General features: G+C 45.8%; 1 protein-coding gene across 3 annotated transcripts in view; it reads left to right on the top strand.

Moving 5' to 3' along the window:
* The window catches only part of SLC6A9 (solute carrier family 6 member 9), a 53,907-nt gene that overhangs the window by 852 nt on the left and 32,590 nt on the right, over positions 1-20,465 (top strand). Inside the window, exons 1-2 of one of the 3 annotated variants that reach the window (XM_081914751.1) lie at positions 132-436; positions 8,630-8,775. In XM_081914751.1, the coding sequence (XP_081770877.1) occupies positions 8,746-8,775 (30 nt within the window). In that variant the 5' untranslated portion in view covers positions 132-436; positions 8,630-8,745. Of the gene's footprint in view, positions 1-131; positions 437-8,610; positions 8,776-20,465 lie in introns of those variants that run through there. The other 2 variants (XM_081914750.1, XM_081914752.1) reach the window with 2 other exon arrangements.

Genomic DNA, 20,465 nt, shown 5'->3' with positions numbered 1-20,465 from the left:
CTGCGCAGCCCCCTCCCCAGAGCCCCACGGCGCGGCAGGGCGGGAGCGGGTCGGGGAAACAAATCGCCCCAATCAGCGAGCGGGGCGGGATCGGGCGGGGCGGAGCCGGCCAGGGAAGGCGGGACGTGCCCGCCGCTGTTGCTGTTGCTGCTGCTGCCGCCCCCTCGGAATCCTCTCCCAGAACTTTCATTAAAGTCGGCGTCCCCCCCGAGCCCGCGGCAGAAGAGGGACTGTCGGCTGCCACGCGCGGACACGCTGCTCCCGGGACGCGCAGCAGGCGGGCCAGCTCGCAGGGTGCGCGGCGGCGGCGGCGGCGAGGCGAGGCTGAAGGAGTACGGTTCGGGCTGATGCAATTTTCTCAATAAGAGGATCCTCCACCTTGACAGCGCGCCTGAAAAGCCCGGGCGAGGCACCGGCGGGGAGCGGCATGGAGAGGGTAAGGCGCGGGCAGAGAGAAAAGGATCCCGGGGTTGGGTTTGGAGACACGCGCGCCGGTGTGCGCGAGAGGAAAAGAGAAACGAAGGGGCGGGGAAAGCGTGGCAGGAGGAAAGCGTGGTGCCGCCGAGGAAGCGCCGGCGAAGGTCCGGAGGCGGCGCGGCTTCCAGTGTGTTCCATCCGCCGCTGTCACCGGAGCCTCCTCGAGGCGAGACGTGTGGCGGGCAGCCCCGGAGGCGGGCTGTCAAAGGGTGTCCCGGACCCCCGAGCTTTACGGAAACCGCCACGCGGGAAGGGAGCGGGTGCGCGCGGCCTGTCTGGACGCCGCGGGTTTCTGGCCTAGGGGAGGTGAAGTTGCCGGGCGCTCCCGGGGGCCGGGGGATCCGCGCGCTGTAATTTTCCACCCCGGCATGTGCGGGGGCGGGGCGCGGAGCAGCTCCCACGTGGCAGCTGATGTAACCCCCCGTTTTCTTGCCCCCTCCGCTGCTTTTAAAGGGATCGCGCGCCCTCTCTGGCCAGGTGTTTCGGACTTCTCTGGATTTGTTTTCACCCACGGGGTGTGTGTGTGTGTGTGTGTTTGTGCCAGGGGTGGTGGTGCTTCCTTCAACCGATGCTGTGGTGGGTTCAGTATTGTGACATCAGATAGAAAGTGGAGAATGGTGTGGATTTGGAGTTGAAGGAGTGACTTAATAGCTACATCAGCTTGGGGGTAGTATCAGTGAGAGGTTTTTGCCAGCACTTGTCAATGGTGTGCCACCAGGATTTCTCTGTGTGTGTGTGTGTGTGTGTGCCACACACGCACGCACACGCACATTATGCCGAAAAAGAACTTACAGTTTTTCACTCAACTTTGGGATCCTAAACTTGCCTCACGGTATCCTGTGTCCTCTTTCTAGCTTGGCCACATGCCGACTTGTAGAATTACAAATCTGAAAGTTCAGGCAGTAGGAAATCAGTTAATGCAACAATGTACCAGTGGTACAGTGTGGGGGGGGAATCCACACATAATTTACATATTGTTAATTGCAACAGGTTTGATGGCTGCAGACGACTTTGTTTAAAGTGCTGCTAGCTTGCCATAATAAAGTGCACCCAACTAAAACAAAGAGCCTAAATAATAGATTCAGTCCTGAGGATGGACTGAAAGGCACAAAGCTCACTTCGCACTCAGAAATGGAGGCTGTTCAGTTACAAAGAGAGACTGAACAAACTTACAAAATTACTCCTTCTGAATAATCAAAACAGCAAAGACCCTTCTGGCACCTTAAAGAATTACATGTTTATTGTGGGTCGAAGCTCACTTCGTCAAATGCCTGAAGTGAAATATACGTTGACCCTCCCTGAATACAGATGAAAGAAGAAAGCGGGGAATGAATGTATAATTATTTTTTGCTGTGATATTATTTTTTGTTTATGCTGCCACAAAACTAGCATGGCTACCCCCCTGGAGTTCTAATTTTTAAAAAAGAATCTGTAACAATGTTTTATTTCCGATTATGAGGAATAATGTTCCGCCAGATCTCCATTTCAGCCCATCAGCAAAACAGTACCAACACTCATGGGCTGGGACATGCAAGAGTCACTAGATTACATGCCAGATCAATGCTTCATTCTGAGACAGTCTCATCCATCCTTGAGGAGATAAAAGCGCAGGTTGCCCTGTTCCACATAACCATACTTGTGCTCATGCATCAAGCTGTTTGCACCACTGAGCTGTGGACGTTGCCAGTGTGGTTTGGGTGGTCCTCAGTTTCCTAGCATCTGGGTTCAGCCGCTTGAATAGCCAGACATGTAATCCTAGGGCAATCCTCATTATTGTGTCGTGCTAGCCCTGAGTAGTGAATCAGGGCCAAGAGTGGAGATCTGATTACAGTGGTACCTTGGGTTACATAAGCTTCAGGTTACAGACTCCGCTAACCCAGAAATAGTGCTTCAGGTTAAGAACTTTGCTTCAGGATGAGAACAGAAATCGGGCTCCGGCGGCACGGCAGCAGCAGGAGGCCCCATTAGCTAAAGTGGTGCTTCAGGTTAAGAACAGTTTCAGGTTAAGTACGGACCTCCGGAACAAATTAAGTACTTAACCTGAGGTACCACTGTACTGTTAAAATAACACTTTGGGCTGAGCTAAGGCCAGGATTTTTTTCTTGTATCAAGTGTGATATATTCCCGCCAGGTCTCAGAAGTTCCCTCTCACCAAACTCTTCCAAGGCAAGTGACTTTCTTGCATGACTTCTGATCCCCTTATAGTTGTGACGTACAGCTGCTGAAGACTATTCAGTGAACCAAGACATGGTTGGCAGGAGTGCTCCCTCCCCCTGGCGAAATGCAGTGACTGTGGCGAGGGGGGGAGAGCTCCTTGTTCGGTCCCGTGGGCAGGGTGGGTCAGTCCACTTGAGAGAGAAAGAGTGTGTGGACAAAGTGACAAAGTGGCTCTGAGAGAAAGTGCCATCCCTGGGCACAGCTTCCCTCGTGTCCCCTTTGTGAGATGTCCTGCTATTTTGCAGGGTTTCTTAATTGCACTTCCGTGCTTTTGGCATGGCAGAGCAGAAAAACTTTTCTGCATCCCAATTCAGTAGCTGCTTGTTGGCAGGACAAGGACTGCTCAAGTATGAAAAGGGAGCCATCATTCCGGTGTCTATCTAGAGTGGGGGCAAGTCACTCAAGCTTAGGAACAGGGTAGATTCCCTATCACATAATGCCTTCTGTGTCGCTTCATTCCTGCACCTCCCCACAGAGCATACTCCCCCCCCCCTTGTCTGATCCCTGACAGCTTGAGGGTGTATCATTCACGTACTTCCTTATATTTAGGACACCGGAGCAGAAAGGGCCTCTGTTCCAGCTGCTCCTCAGGGTCCCTTTGGTTGCACAACGTCTCCTCTGGCCTCAAGAGTGTCCTTTGTTATGCTGCATTTTCACCTTGGGTCTTTGGCTAGTTCCTTGCTGCAAGCATAAGAGTGTGATTATTATGGTGTCCTTCCTTGAAGTGAAATGAACATTTATTTGCAAGTGTGCACTGGGCAGGATCCTGAGGGCAATTTGTTTGCTAGGCTGGTGGTTTAAACACCTTTCTGGTTGTGAGAGCCAGGCTGTGAAGCAGCAGAGAGGGTTATCACTCATGCCTCATATTTTATGCTAGGACTGTTTCCTGGTTATAATGTTGTGGAGACTTCACCTTTTACCTGAAACAGGGCTGCTGAAAACTCGTGTGTAGCAGCCATATATCCAAGACTGTGCATACTCTTGCATTTATTTATTTTCTAAGAGAGAGATCTGCACAGAGGTTGCCACAATTTGTGGTAGCAAGCATGTAAATCAGATTTGCACCTTTTGCATATCACCATTTCCCTGATTTCCGAAGAGATTTGCAGGGCGCTGTCACGCTTCCTCCTGAACTCAAAATCGTGTGCTTATTTCCCTTCTGGTTTTTGGGACTTGGATGTTCAAGCTTATATTTGCCTTCAGAACTGCCAGAAATTTGCTTTCCACCCACCTCTTTATCAACAACAGCTAAAATTCGCAGGATGCTGAATTTTCTGGCTGCTTCTAAACTTATGTCTGTACTTCTTATGTTGTATTTCTTCCTTCCTCCTCAGGAAATAATAATAATAATAATAATAATAATAATAATAATAATAATAATAATAATAATAATATGCCAACAAATTCAAACATCAAACAAGGGCTAGCCCAAAACATTTTGCTGCTTAAGTTGAAGAACATGAGAGCCTCAGTGCCACATCTATCTAAAATTAACCAGACTGGTGACATGTTAGCATCCTCCACTCTGCCTGGAGGTAGTAGTTTAAGAGGTCTGGTGTGGGCTGTGTGGCACACACAGAACTGCTGTCCAACCTTGCTGCTCCCCACAACCTAAATCTGCCACCTGAGGTGAACCCCTCTCTCTGCCTATCAGTATAGCTGGCCTTGTGTCCTGCCACTGCTACCTCTCTCTCCTCTTCTTCACTTGGTAGTTGTTCCCTCCTTGTGTTCTTCAGAAGCTCACTACTTGGAGGCCTAGAGATTGCAGTGCACCGTTTTTTTAATGTTCCCTTTCCCAGCGCACAAGATCACACCCTTATCATTTGCATTCAGCTGGAGTAATGATCATTCCTTCGTTTAATGCTGCCAGTCTCTAATACAAAGTGAAACCCCACCTCACTGCAGCCAGCATGTTATAGTTATATGTTTAACGTACATCACATGCTTTGTTTCAATGCATTGTATTTAAAATGCCGTAAAGGGAAGTTTACCTTAGGCAAGAAGTTTCACTCCAGCAAAAGTGTCAGAGAAGGCTGATATTTTTGAATTGGTTCTTGTTAAAGATTGTTTTGTGTTGGAATACAAACAAATGAACAAGGAAAGTCTCTGCTTTCGATTCATAGAGTCTTTTTCACATTTCATTTACATTTGGTATGAGACACTATTGTCATAGACACTGTGTGTGGTTAGGGGGAAAGAGAGGGAGGGAGATGGGATAGCGATCTTCCATTCTGTTGCATAGTGTTTGCACAAGGTTTTTGTGTCAGCATCATGTGTGTAGGTCCTTTATTTATATATTTATTTGTATTGGCATTGCAAGAGATTAGAGGCTTCAAAGCTTGCTTGGTTTCAGTGTGGTTTGTTTGTATCTGTGAGCTGTGGGGAGGGGGTGTTGTTGGGTCAGATTAGCCATAGTAGTTTGTATGCTGTTGGGGCGGGATAGGTCGTTGTCTTGTTGTGCTTTATATGTGATAAAAAAGAGCTACACTGGGGTGAAGGTGTCCTCCTTTGCTTGTCCGCATGCTGCTTTAAGCTTAAGTCACTTACTCTCAGCAGCTAGAAATATTGTAACTAGACACTGGAAGGACCCATAAGAAGTGAACATAGACCACTGGTACAAAAATATATGGGAAGCTGCCCTATAAGAAGACTGATACTTTTTCATTCAATAAGGTAAACTACCTGGTGATTCATCACAGGAGAGCCGCAGAGCTCTCACAGCAGGAAGTTGGAACTTAAGAAGCCAGCATGTGCTTCTGGGAGATAGCTGGCAGGAGCAGCAGTGGTTGCAAAGAAGCTCTGCAATGATGAACAAGCTTAGGATCTCTCTCTGGGTTCAGAGAGAGAAAAGTTTACTGAACTGCATAAAGGACCGGGCCCCATTTCCAATGTATTACTTTTGTTATTTTGCAATGTTTAGCTTATTTTAACTAGTGTTTAAGATGGTTCTGCAGTAAAGCTTTGAAACTTATTCTTGTGGTAGAGAGAATTCATTTCTACACAAGTTCCAGGGCAGGGATTTCACTGACCAGCTCCCAACACAGCACAGTGTAGTAACTAAATGACTAAGCTTTGAACCAGGAAGTCCCTTGTTAAATATCCCCTCTGCCATGGATTTGGTAGAGGATGTTGGACGAGACATATTTTTCTCCAGTCTGCAGTACAGGGCTAATAATACAGAGTACCCTAGATGGCTGTTGTAAGGGCAACTGACAGTGTGTGTAAAGTGCTTTGAAAAATATACAATATTAAGTATGAATATAATCATGTCTCCAAAGAATGGCATATTTTTGGGCGCCAGGCAAAAAACATTTCAGGCCTTTGGCTAATTAAAGCCTTTTAAACGGGGGGTGGGGTGGGGGTGTTATTGTTTTTGTCATTATGTTATATATTTTTGTGTTTTTATATTGTAAACAATCCTCTGATCTTTGGATGAAGGGTGGTGTGAAATTTAATAAAAATAAAAAATGAATATATTTTAACTAATCCATGAGAAAATAGTTGATGGAAGAAATGGGATGAGAGGCAAGTCTGTGTGCTCATACTCATGACGCATCTGTTCCAGTTCACTGCCTTTAACTATTCAGGAGCTGCCCTTTCAAGTGTCCAGGAACCAAACATGCCCTGTGGTATTGAGGTTGCCACCTCTGTCCTGGAGAATTGAAAAAAAAAGTGTCTGTGACCACCTCCTGTTTTTCTGTAGTGAATGTGCCAGCTGTTTAGTGATTGTTTCACAATAAGATATCCAGGGCCCAGTTTTGTGTTCACAGTCCTGTTCACAGGAAGTGAAGCACAATTTGTTCAGCTTTATTGCTTGCTGAATACAATTAGCATCCATAGAATGTCAAGCAAAAGGATCTAGCCTTGTCCTGAAGCTGAAATGAAGCGCTGTCCCCCCACCCAACCCCATTTCAACCCAACTAGTGAGTCCGCCATGTTATTTATAAACACCTCTCTCTTTTGCCCTGTTCTACGTTTGCAAAAACCATAGCTGCTTAATTTGCTTAATTATATTGGTTTTCATAATTTATATTTGATCACGGATCCTATGGTCCTGATGTTTTTTATTTAGTCGTTAGTGTTCCCGAATTTGGGTTCTGAATTTTAATTCAATAATTTAGAGAGACTGAATGACAGCCTGTGTCTACTTTCTTGTTGCCGAGTTCTGCTTTCAGCGCCAGTTTACCCTGGTACTCAAAGCCAAGTATATTATGGAAGTAAAGAGAAGACCAGGACTCTGGTGTTCATGCTTACATGTGCACATTCCCCTAGCTGGAGACCAGGTGAAGAGAATGAGGTGATGTTTCCTCCCTGGTGACCAGAAATGTCTGATGCAGTTAGGTCAGCCCCCTGGGGGGGGGGGGAGGGCACCTGGGGCCCACCATTGGAAGGCACAGGCAGTAGTGGATGCTCAGATAGGTCTGCTAGGAGCTGAGAAGACAGAATTACCAGAACCCTTTCCTTACAGTAGCCACATCCTTGGAGTGGCGGCTAAGTGCAGTGACAGTACATTAAAAAGAATTTTTAACACTACCAATTGCTGCGTGCATTTTGGGTGGTTGGTATTCAGTTTCCATGGGGTATTTGACCCCCTGGCATTTAACATGAAGCTGGACCATTTGAGTTGAGGGTCTGAACAAAAGTCAATTCAGGTTTGCTTTCTCCAAGTCACCTTATCTGGAGTTGAATCATCGCAGAAGAGACAAAAATGACTCGGAATTTGCGTCCCCTTTGTGTGAGACAGTAGAGAAGAGCTTGCACACTTCATTCAGCTCCTTATCTCACTGGCTCAGGCTCAACCACCAGCAAGGTCCCTCTAAGTACCCACCCTGTCCTCTCCCCATCCACCCTGTTCCCCATGTGCTACAGTTTATAGAGGCAACCTTTCATGCTCTGCCCCCTTCATGACCAACAACCAATTCACTTTTGTCGCCGATTTCTTACAAACTATCTCGGGCGATGCCTTTCCCTGCCACGGACAGACACACAGACACCATGGCTGTCCCTTTTTCGCTGTCTGGCAGTACCACCTGGTCTCTAGCACAATGGCAGAGCTGACCTGGCACGTGACTAGGTGCACCAGGGTGGAAGGCAATTGCCTCCCATCTGTGTCCTCAGTGGCAGCTGTGCCCCTGTGCGTGTTTGGTGCCCTGAAGACTTCCCCTGCCCTGAGCACTGGCTACGCTCTTTGCAGCCACGTGTGTGATTCTTGCAGCTTCTTCCCACTTCAGAGATGGCAATGCGCTGAAGGAACCAGGAATGATGGGGCAGATATAAGTGCCTGTTAACCCAAACTCTGCATCCTCTCCCAGCCCTGCTCTCATTTTACCATCTTTGGGCATATGCTGAATGTAGACTGGGAAACGGCAATGTAATTTTTGCTGTAAAAAGAGATGGTCCTTGCAAATGCACCAGTCTTGGTCATGTGTGTGTTCCCCTCATTGAGTATTTAGAGCAGGGGTAACTACCCCTGGCCCAGAGGCCTGATCCAGCCACCTTCCCAAACCACCTCCCCCGCCCCTAATTTTGATGGCAGTGGCAAAAAAGTAGTGCTGGTGTGGATGAAGTAAAGTAGACACAGAACTTGAGTGGTCAGGGAGGGTTCAAGCTCTCTGCTCAGCACCCTGATGGGGTTGCAGATCTCTCATTCTGTGATCATCAGATCAATCATTTGATGAGCAGAGATGAGCAATAACCCCCTCCTTCCACATTGATCTGCTGGAGAGGGGAGCTCTGTGTGTGTGTGTAAATGTGAGGTGACTGCAATAACTTTAGGCCACACCCACCATTAGTATGTGGCCCCTGCAGGACTGGCCAGGAGTGAATGCGGCCCTTGAATCTCCCCCCCCCCAAAGTTTTGTCACCCCTAATTTAGAGGACAGGAGTCTTCTCTTGTTTCATTTTCTCTAACCAAAGCCCGTTTTATTCTCCACAGCTTCCTGTCTCTTTGGTCTAATTTGCGCTTCTGTCTGAGCTCTCTGTGTAGCCTGGGAAGCCTAGCCATCAAGACGGACAGTGGGCAGCTGGGCGCTCACATCACGGCCCCCAACCATGGCAGAAAAATGCAGTGAGGGGTTGCTGGTGAGTTTGCGGGGAATACGTCAGGTTTGAGTTGGCATATTCTGCCCCCTTGGAATGCAGGGGAGAGGGATCCATGGGTCTCGGTGGTCTGGCGGGGGGGTGATGAATTGTTACTTAATTTGTTTGCTGCTTTTCTGCACAAATGTGCCCAAAGCGATGCACTACATGAGAACGCAGCAAAGCAGCATTAGCGTAAACAGCTCAGTACCAATTCGTTTCAAATCATAATACAGCAATCTCCACAAAGGAGTCTGTTTCATTAATACTGTACTGTTATAACACAGTACATTCATTTCAGAATAGGCGGTATAAATCATTAAAGCACAGTATCAATTTATATTATTTATCAGTTGCTAAAGCACATTTAAGCCAGAATTAGATACAGTAAAGCTTTCCAGTGTAGCCAGGTTTTCATAAATAATATAGCCTGCAGGCAGTTCCTCAGATGTGTCAAGTGCAGGAAATCGCAGCCCTATATTTTACAGCTATTGGTATAAAAAGGTGTTATCACAACAAGATGAATCACAACAATCTTAAGCAGAAGGGCAGTGGATGTAGAGTCTGGGAATTCCCCACACTAAGAAAGCACACTTGGCTGCCCTCGGATATCTATGAAAAGTCATATAACTGTTTATCTCTTTGACATGTGATGGGAGGGCATTCCACAGGGCGGGCACAACTACCGAGAAGTCCTCCTGCACCTGTCCATTTCCTCTTCCCCCAAATAGCCTGGGAAGTGGAAGGCAGGATGTGCCTTCTGCAGGTGCCTTTACCAGAGCTAGGCTCTTCGCTTCTCTCATAGGTGAAGTGATGCTACTTCCCTTAAAGCCCCCCCCCCCCGCAAGTCATCAGACATTACCAAGGAAACATGTAGAGTTCAGCAAGTGGGAAATGTTAGCCCCCATCCACACCGCTGTGTTGTTTGTGTTTTGGATTTCTACATTTACTGAGAGCGAGGCTCCCAGGAGACGCCTGAAATAGCCTGCACCCCAGCCAGGGGGCACCGTGCCAGTTTCAGGCCTGGAACATGTGGGGGAAGGGGAGTTTGGATAGCTGCAACACACAGACACCAAAGCCCCTTGCATTCCATCTATAGAGATTGCAGGTCTTCTCTACTGCAGCATTTCACAGGCACGTCCATGCATTCCTCTACACATTTCCTCTCATGTGCTGCTTTATATTTTTCCTGCATAAAACATTGTTTTGCAAGCACAGAGCACTCAGACCCTGGCATTTGTGCATACAGCACAGCACTGTATGATCTGTGACCCCCACACACTATTTCCTCCCATAGCTTTTTCAATCCACATGTCTGCATGTGTATTGGAATTGTTTTTAGATGTTTTAATTGTGCTATTGCTGCTCTGCTCGCTGACCTGCTGGCTCTTTTTGGAGGAATGTCAAGATACACATGTAATAAATAATAATACATCAATGCATGCACAGACATATTTTCATGCACACAAACACAGGTGTAAAGGGCTGTGCCCGTTGGGTCATCTCCATTCAACTGAATGTGATTCTGCTGATTAGAAACCAAGCCAGGCCAGCCAGCATTAATCAAAATGAAAGGAGATGATAAACGGGTGAACCACCTGCCTAAGTGCGGTTCAGATTGGCTGAACCTAGACAGCAAAGGGTATGTGCAAAAACTACTCAGATTCCCATATTTGCCTGGTTGCGGGACATTTTGGACTGTGCACATACCCTTTGCTGCCCAGGTTCAGCACTTGGTGTTAGAAAGCATCCCAGCAGGTCTGCAAATGTGTGCACATGCTTTCACATGCACAGGCACTAAGAGCACTGCTCCTCTTTTGCTATATTGCAGTGCTCTTTGTGTGAAGTGGTATATAATGACTTGCACATCCTTGCCTTCTTCCCTTGACAAAACTTTTATACTGTTGCTCAATGCTCTGGCTGCTACTTTTGTTTCTGGAGTCCTTTGTCAATGTTGTTTTGTGCCCTGGGGTGGAGAAAAGAGGATGTGCGGCGGGGAGAGTCCAGCGTAGCTTCGGAGTACGACATATATTCCGAGTCAATCTTTAACCAATTCTGGGAGTCAGTGTTGTCAAATGGGAAAGAGGATGTTTGCAGAGGCTACTAGGACAAGGGAAGGGGTTGGACTAGTAGGTGATCCTTGGGATCCCTTCCAACTCTATGATGGGAAGGTGAATCAGAAATGCCCCTGCATTTCACCCCACCCAGTCACCTGGCGTTGAAGTTTCCTGCTTGCTCTCATGCAGTTCATGTAGTGTCTCTAGGTCACTGGAGCAGGCACTCGGAGCTTTCTGGCCACAGAGAAGAAGCTAATCCCCTCATTGAGCTGCCTAGACATAATTGAAATAGCAGCATAAACCCATCACCCACTAATCGCCTATCCCAAGACAGTAATAGTATCTCAGAGCCTACAGCTTCTCTTTGAGGTCCAGGGAAAGAATGGGACAGCTCTCTCTGGCACTTCTTTTTGATGGGGCTTGATTTGCTAATGTCCACATTCCCCAAAATACCAAATAAACATGACCTTGGCACAGGATGTCCCAGTCTTGGAACCACAAGCATTTCCAAGAAGAGACAAACAAGGGGTGGTGGTGTCAATAGCACATAAAAACCCTGTTGGTCACCTCTCTCACCTCTTTGTGTCACGTTCTCCACCCCCCAGTTTGTCCTCTTGGGTAGTTCTCTTTCATCTGACGAGCATTGGCGGACTTGTGGTTGCATAGGATTTGCCCTCAGAAGAGAATATTTCCTGGCTTTTTCAAGGATTGTCTGTCACAAAACATAACTTTCTTATTGCACAGCATTCAACTATTGTCACAATGCCTATTTCTGATAGGTAGTGCAGAGCAAGACAATTATGCAGTTGTGGGTGGGGGAATAGTTTTGGGCCACTTGCTTCTTTCTGGAGCCATAGTAGCCAAGTCTTGTTCCCCATCTTGTTGCATGTTTACGTGTGTCATGAAATTGGCTCTATCAATAACTGGGGCTCTTTTGGACTGAATCTTTGCAAAATGCCACCTATGCAGCTGCCCAGTCCCTTTGCTCTATATTGGCTGTGGATTAACATAAAGGCAGTAGAGACTGGGAAGTGTTGTTGACACACAGTGAGATCCAGAAGTGCTAGTGGTAATTAGCCTTGGATGGCCCTTTCCATTCATTTGGCACTCTTTGCCGCCAACATCAGCCAGCAGTGCCTGGGGTTCTGATGTTTGGACGGATCAAATGCCCAGGTATGCCCAGAGGTGCCAACTTTGGTCTATTTACCTCTTACCCAAAGTGACATCGTGTGGATCAGTCTGACGTTGTGGAAAATTACAGTTTTTCAGCCGATTGGGGAGATGGAGCAAGCTGGGCACAAAGCCACAAGTGAGATGATTGCATGAGCCAACGATGTCATTCACCCATAGTGCTAGCATCTATTTTGTGGAATTGATCAGTGTTTCAAGAGCCAGGTTTACAGGTATCTGTGGTGCAATGGGGTTTCTCCATCTGGCCTCTGCCCAGTTCAGTCAGCTACTAGGAAATCTGTGGGTACATAATATTTCTGTCAATGGGACAGTGTATTTCCTGCTTCTAATGCTCTAGGACAAGGTGAAAGAAGGAACCATTCATTTTAAAACAGGGAGGAGGAGGAAGACAGGCCACTGAGAAGCATCTAGGTCTGTTCAGCCATTGAAGAACTGTGTGTTCATAGTTCTGTATGTGTATATAATGCTCCCCAAAACTGGTGTGGATGTTTCTCCTCAAATTTACTTGGTGTTGGCACTCTGACTCCAGCCCTTCTGAGTATGTGACTCTTAGTCCTGGACTGGCCTTGTTTTTACTTTCTGGGGATGGCAGCAGTGCTTGCCTCAAACCCAGAGTTCTATACAATGTGTAAGAAAAAATGAGGAACAGGATTGTAGCCTCATTCTATTTTCTTTTCTTTCCTTCTTTCTTTCCTTCTTTCTTTCTTTCTAAACTTAAAAAGTACCCATTGCTTTGTGACTTATAGTTTCCACACTCCCTAGAAAGATTGGACTTTTTTTGGATAAGGAAATATGAGAAAATGCAAAGAAAATAAATCAGAAAGAGCACTCATTAAATAACCAATGTTGTCTGATCGCCCTACAAGCATCAGGATGAATATTCAGTGAGCAGGCTGTGTGGAAGCACCCAGCAATTACAGAAAAGAGGCAGAGATGGTAAGACAGGGAACGGTTATGTGTCAGGTGTTAACTCTACCTCTCAGTGCTGTGCTGTGGAGCCAACTTCTGGAGAATTTTGTTTCGGTTCTTTCTGATCAAGGGGGTTTAGGGTGGGAATCCTGATGCTGTATGGCATTCCTACCTCAGAGGGGTTGCTGCAGGCTGGGAAATGCTTTCAAGTGCCTCAGGGAAAGGCAGTATCAACATTTTGGGAGTCCAATGCAGGGGTGAGGGCAAATGTGCCAGCAGGACATTTTTAGATCACTTAGATCCTGCTCCCCCTCCACAAGTTCTGTAAATGGGGCCATCATAGTACAGCTTGCAAACACCAGGATGTGGGCAGGACTTGGACCTGAGAAAAACAGCTCTGTCCTGCAGCTTCCTGAGTCCGGATGGACAAGACCTGGGCTCCAGCCAGCTACAGCATCCCTCCAGGCTGCCTGCAGTGGGATTGGGGCCCAGATAGTAAAGGGGGATGGCTAGTGTGGCAGTAAAGGGGGATCTGCGATAGTGTGTAGTGGACTGCAGTACCTTTAATTCAGCTGGGAACTCTGATTTCCAGGGAGATGTCAGGAGACACAGTGAATCCTGGAGAGGGTACTAAGTAGAGTGAGAGAGGGGATGCTGAGCTCTTGAGGTAGCTGCCTTTTTCACTGGAACGGGGGTCCATTCACAAATCCCATTTGCTGCCCTGACACTGCCTGATGGGTGTGTGTGTGTGTTTTCTCCCATTGAGGGGGTGGCATTTCCCAACCCCCCAGCAGAAGTCAGTGCCAGACACTCTCTCACTTGCTCGTTTTTTAAGGACATTATGTTTTGTCCTTGGTTTTGCCATTGCCTTTGTTTGCACAGCAACCCCTGCCAGCGCCTCCTGACTCTTGGGCAGATTCCCTGGCTGCCCGGGGGCTTGCAGCATCTGCTGGGGGATTTTTAGGCAGACGGGGCGGGTAAAGAGGGCAGGGGCGTCCGTGGCATATACTGCAGTGATGACCCGGGCGGTTGTCTTCCACTTAGCTGCGGGGTTCAAGCCTAATGAGGGAATTTTACTTCTGGGTTTCAAGAGATTTAAGCCTGGCTCATGCCTGCCGGCCTCTGGCCAAACCACCCCCGCTGTGGGTGCTGAGCCTTTACTAGGCTGCGGAAGCTCCTCTGGCTGGAATAATAAGGGGGGGAGCAGAAGGAGGGGGGTTGGTGAGGATTTTCTGCCTGAGCAGCCCTGGAGAATTGAGGCCGGGCTGTCAGCGGGGCCTGAGAAAGTCGCCTGAGGATGTATGTGTCTGGCACAGGCCTCTTTCTTTCCCTCCTTACCCACTTCCTTGCCCCATGTTCTCCCCCCACACCCATGACAGAGACAAGAGCTGCCACCTGTGAATGAGGCAGCTAGATAGGACCCGGTCCCATCTTTTCGAAATGCACCTATCGTATCCTGAGGTGTTATATGTACCTGGCACGCCAGCCCTGTTGCTGATATTCACAGTGTAATCAAGGGTAGATGAGGCTCAACTGCATCAAGTTGTCTGTCTGCTCAGGCAAAGGCTTCTGTCACTCCAGTCCCTCAACCCCTCCAGCATGACCTGACACACATATTTCCAGCATGACCTGACACACCTTACACCACTCTTTTCAATGGGCTTCTAAGGGATGCTCTGCTTGATAGAATATTTGTGGGTTCTCTCTGTCCCCCTGATCTGCATCAACTGAGTGGAAATTTAGAGAGAGTTGCTTGAAGCATTATATGTGATGTGCCATAAGATTGCCTAGACTCCGAGTTACCTCTTATCTATCTGTAGTGTCCCACCAATGTACCTTTATCACGCTGGCATTCTAGTCCTTGGGAGTTCTGCAAATATGCTTGGCTGTTGTCATGCCATAGACAGGCATGGCCAAACTTGGCCCTCCAGATGTTTTGGGACTACAATTCCCATCATCCCTAGCTAACAGGACCAGTGGTCAGGAATGCTGGGGATTGTAGTCCCAAAACATCTGGAGGGCCACATTTGGTCATGCCTGCCATAGAACAAAGAATAAACATTTAACATGGAACACAATAGCTAAAATCCCAAGAATCCTAGCTTGCTTAAGAACGTGACCTAAGCACACTTACTGGAAAATAAGCTCCACTGAACATAATTGGATTTACTTTTGCATATGATTGCACTGTTGTTATTTTTTAAAATGGTGTTCAGGGAAGATGGCCACCATATTTGAATTGCTAATAATAAAGAGATTATGGTTTGAAATATACAGGGATTTCCATACATCTTGACTTTTAAATATTAGAAACTTTGTTAGAATTTATTTTTTCTTTTCTTACTGGCAGGTTTTCTTCTGATAGTTACCTGCTGCCATGCTGGTGGTATTACTTCTTAGTAATGGCTTTTCAGCTTGCATGATTGCAGAGAAAAAATTGAAAACACATGGTCCATATTTTAAAAAGCACAGAATACAGAACATTCATGTTTAAGGATTCCAAAGGTCAAAACAATAATAAGCCTAACTTATCATACTCCTTACAGCTACACCCCACACCAAACTCCTGCATATATTCTCTTTTCCTCTTCACTCTTGTCTGAATCCCAACACTTCTTTACTATAAATAATTTAAGATAAAAATCCTAGTTTTGCAAAAAACTTAAAAAATATTTTCCAGCCAAGTATGGACTCTGTTCACATAGGTTTATGCAAACTTTATTTTAATTGAGAAACTGTGGCATGTTGCTTGCAGAATGTGGTGATTTCAGTGCACAATTATTGATTCTAACCATGCTCTCGTCTCAGTTCTGTTTCACCTCTGTTTGATGGTGATGGTAGAGAATGGATTATTTGCCAGTGCTGAAGAACCAGATGTTCCAGTACCACTATGTCTGAGTTTTCTTTCTTTCTTAATTTCTAATTAGTTTTTGTAAAAGGTTTTTTGTGTTACAAAACAAACAGACAAAGAGGGACAGGTACAGCTATTGTCTCCAATTGCAATTTGTAGTCTTTTTCACAGTTCATTTACATTTAGTGAGAGACACCTTTGTCATAGACATCTTCCTTTTGGGGGAAATGAAAGAGGGGATGCCTGCATTTTCTGATGTTGCATGCTCAAGGTGTATTTAAGTGCAGAAAGCCAGCATCCTTGGTGCCTCTCCTTCCTTTGACATGCTTTTTATAAGCAAATACATATCCTCCTATCCCTGCGGTTACATTGATTTGGATAATAAATGGACTGCACTGGAATAGTAGTTTCCATTAATCTTGGTCTCTCCATCCCCCAGGATAGAACACACACCCCAGCATTGAACGCACACATTCTTCTTCTTTGAACTTCAAATTTTGAAGTTGTCTGAAAACACTGGTAGCTTAAAGATACCACTTTCACACTTTTCCTCACATGGGAGACCTGGAACAGAAAAAAAGGGAAGCTTTCCTTCCTGATTACAGCAAAATAATTATTTGGGATTAAGGGGGGAAAGCACGCTGGGCATATTGAACAACTTCAAGCTGATCACGGTTTCTTTCTAATGGTCTGATATATGAGTGGAATATGTTTTAAGATATCTAGATCTGTCTTGGCTTCTTTTGGCATAAACTTCCACTGCCAGGTTTCTCCCAGAGAAGTTAAAACATGTAAAAATAAATAAGGTAATTAGATCTGTTTCTATTGGTTTAGCAAGCTGCCCTTCAAATCATGCTAAAACCTTTATCTGCCTGAGAAGAGTGTTGTATTATTTCCAGTGGTTGCATGTTTCTTTACCGCACAAAAGTTGGTCTAATAAAAGGTTTCACCTTTGGGCTATGCTCCCTTCTAACTCACCTTCTAAGAAGCTTGACTGAATATAGTTGCACATATGTGCGTTATCTAATCTCCATATATACAATTTCGAATCAGCATATTTAATCCTCCTAAGATGTTCCATATATTGTCAACAGTGTAGGATTGGGTCCAGGCTCAGTCCTGTTTAGAATAGACCCATTTAAATCAATGGGACTAAATCTTCTAAAACTAACTGGATATACAAACGTACTGTAGTTCTTTGGATTGTTGCTTTAATAGGGCTATTTCTTAGTGGGAGTTTTCCAATAAAGAACCAGTGGTTAAGTACAGTTTACATAAAACAGCCACAGGCAACTATAGCCATCCCCTGTTCTATGCCACCAGCATCTGATAATTGGAAGCTTGCTGCCTCTAAACATGGGGGCCTCTATTTTTAGTTATTTTTCTAAAAGGCACTGTATAGCTCCTATTCCCAATGAATTTTTCCAGCTCTTGGATTTTGTTTTTTAAAAAAACATCTACAATCATATCTTGTGAAAATGGTTTCTGTAAGCTAATTGTACATTAAGGCTGACATCCTATACCTCCCTAGGACTAAGCCCCACTGAACTGAGTAGAACTTACTTCTGAGTAAATATGCATAGGATTGCTCTGTAACTTGTACTTTCTGACGAACACTTCAGAGAGCAAGTCCTTCTAATACACTTTGCCAAAAGTTTTGTATATTGTAATGGCAATGAAACATCACTGAACTGAAATTGAACAAAGGTTTCTAATCTTCTAATCCTTTGTCCACAAGAGGTTACACAGACAAAAGATTCCATAGCAGCCAAACTTGTTGACTGATTTGTATTTGCTGCTTACCATTGAATTCTATGTTGCTGTGTTGGGCGTGGGTTGAATGTTTGAGCGTCTTCTGGTCTGACTTTCACAGTGGTTCAGGAAGGCTGCGATTCACAGGTTGGGATACGTTTGGGTTTTAAGTTTTGATCTTGCAGAGCATTGCTGGCTGCTTTACTAAAGCTACATGAGAAATGGGAAACTCTTCTTTTTGTTGAAAGGAAGTGTCCCAAGACCTGTTGTCAGCTGCTGTTGTGGGAGTTCCCGTACATTCAGAAAAGCTGTTGCATAAGTTCATTCACTTATTTCAGTTGGTTTCACATCCACGAAGTGGTAACACCGACTGGATGTTAGAGAATGAGATATAGAGATATGAGATATAGAAAATTGTTAGAGAATGAGATATATGCATGACGGGTAGTGGGGCTCACCTCACCTCAGTTGCATTGTTGCTGCTTCCTGGGAGGTAGAGGGTGAGGTGACGAGATTATTTTATAATAGAAATGGCATGCCACTCTACTGTCCCCCTCAGTGTTAAAGGTGAAATTATCGCCCCACACATACACAGTGAGGAATGTACCGATACTCCATCTGTCTGTAATGGAATATATAGTACTCGTTTGCAGCTATAGTCTCGGAAGTTATTACCACCGCTCCCCCATTCACACTGTACAACAGAAATGGTAGGAGCCTTTACTGTCCCTTTTTAAGAGGATGGGTGAAGTTATGGCCAGATTTTCAGTTCACAGCATTCACCTGCATTCTGAGTAATTCATTGGAAGCCTGGCCGTAGCAAAATGTCAACTGAAGTTATATGCCCATCTGTTTAGATTCTTTTACTCAGTTGTGTGACCAATTTTTATTTTATTTGTTTTAAGATTCGTACCTATCTTTACTTTTTCATGAAACACGTGATGGCTAATATATTAAAAATATAAAACATATACATTTTAAAAATGTGTAAAATTACAGAAACAATTTCTGGGGTGGGGTGGGGTAAGCAAAACAAAATCTCATAATAAGCATGGTGAAGGCTTCCTAGAACAAGAAAAGTATCTAAAAGAGTGAAAAATAAAAAGAGGGTGAGTGAAATATCCTAGGGAACAGCAATCCACATTGTGGGTGCCATGGCAGAAAAGGCCCTTTCTTTTGTTTCCACCTGCTGTACTTCTGAAGATGAGAGGCCATGAGGAACAGGATCTCCCACTGAGCATAGAAGCTGGGTGGGTTCTTATGGGAGGAGGCAGTCCTTTAGGTATCTATGAGTGCAGCCCAACTCCCCACCCCTCTGGCAGGGCTGTGCAAAGCAGCAGAGCCGCAGCAGCATCTGCAGCCCAGCTGCTCGCAGTGGTGGCGGCACACATATGGATGGGGGGGGCATGGAGGAGGATTGAGCCTGATGCCATCAGGTGGTGGCAGCAAGACCAGCTCAAGATCCAGCAGATTCTGGGCCAGCGCTGCTCTACTACCTCCCTGCACTTGGAACACCCAGGTTCTGGGGATTTCAACTGGCTGCTGCTGGTGCAGAAACTGCCAGTGGGCAGTTACTCCAGTGGAAGGCCGAGCTCAGGCATCAGTGCTGAGTTGAAAGGTAGCTCCACTCTATCCAACCCCGCCATAGCCAGGCCCAAGAGGGGTTTGGATTGCTGTGTAAGCTCCAAACCATCAATGGCTTTAAAGGCAATAAACAACCCTTGGATTGTGCCTGGAAGCAAACTAGTACCCAGTGTACTTTGTACAAAAGAGGAGTTGCATGTCCCGAATAAACCAGCACCCGTTAAGTCTAGCTCCTGCATTTTGAACTACCAGCAGATGTTTCCAGGTAGCTCTGTGTATGCATTACATTTATCCAGTACAGATGCAACTAAGGCTGTGGCCAGATTTATTCCCTTCCTGTTCTCATCTGGAAATCTACTTGTCCGTAGGAGCCTTTGGTCAGGACCTGTTCTCATCCTTCATATGCTGAGCCTGAGAATAAATATGTGCCTAGGAATTTAAAACACTTCCAAAGCTTGCTCCCACTCTTCCTGGGTTCCTGTAGGGTGTACGCATCCTTGTCGTGTACACAACTGAGAAACTGGGAGTAAGAAGGGCATGCCAGAAACTCTGACCTGCTTCAAGGTGATATACCAGTGGGGATCAGGAGAAGAGATGTGCAAATCCCTTTGTATGAAGTGGGTGTGTGTGCTGTTGTGAATGCATGGAAACCAAAAGGTGCAAGCCGTGTGTGTGTGTGTGTGTACACAGGGGAATCGTTCTAAACAATTGAGCTAAGTCTGCAACTGAAAGAATCTTTTGTGGAGAGTTTCAGTGTACATTCATTTAGTCTTTATACATGTTCATCGGCAGATAATACACCTGAGCACACCCCATTGAACCTGTAATAGGCCACTGCAGCACCCACCAACACCCCAAAGATGTCCAGAGACAGGTATGTGGCCCTGTAACACAGTTATTGCGATGTAGATTGACACAGTACATGATGTGACTTTAAGGAGATTATTGGACCACAGAGACTAGCAAAGAACACCATTGTCCTAAGCAGTGATAGTAGGTGACATGGACTTGTACACCATGATTCCTGTGCTGGATTTATTTCCAAGGAAAATATGAGAAGTGACAGCAAAGGGACTCAAAGATGGAACCCCAAACCCAGTGTGAAGCTCTTCTGTGATATGGCACAAATGCTTGTGTGGTGGTTTTAAATGGAAAGACGCTCTCTTTCTTGCTTTGTTTGTTGTTGTAAATGGTTTAAGGTAGAATAAAGTCTTTGTACATATTTCCAATTTAGAAGAATGACTAAGCTTCCATTCAGCTCAAGATTTTTTAGCCAGGCTGGGTTTTCTGAGACTGACCCATCCAGGATTTATGTAGCCCTTGCAGAACACGGTTGTTCTAGTTTGAGA

Source organism: Podarcis melisellensis (assembly GCF_964234715.1).
Source record: "Podarcis melisellensis genome assembly, chromosome: 6".
In the NCBI taxonomy this organism is placed as follows: Eukaryota; Metazoa; Chordata; class Lepidosauria; order Squamata; family Lacertidae; genus Podarcis; species Podarcis melisellensis.
Note: the sequence above shows the minus strand (reverse complement) of the source record. Positions and strands in the feature narration are given on the sequence as shown.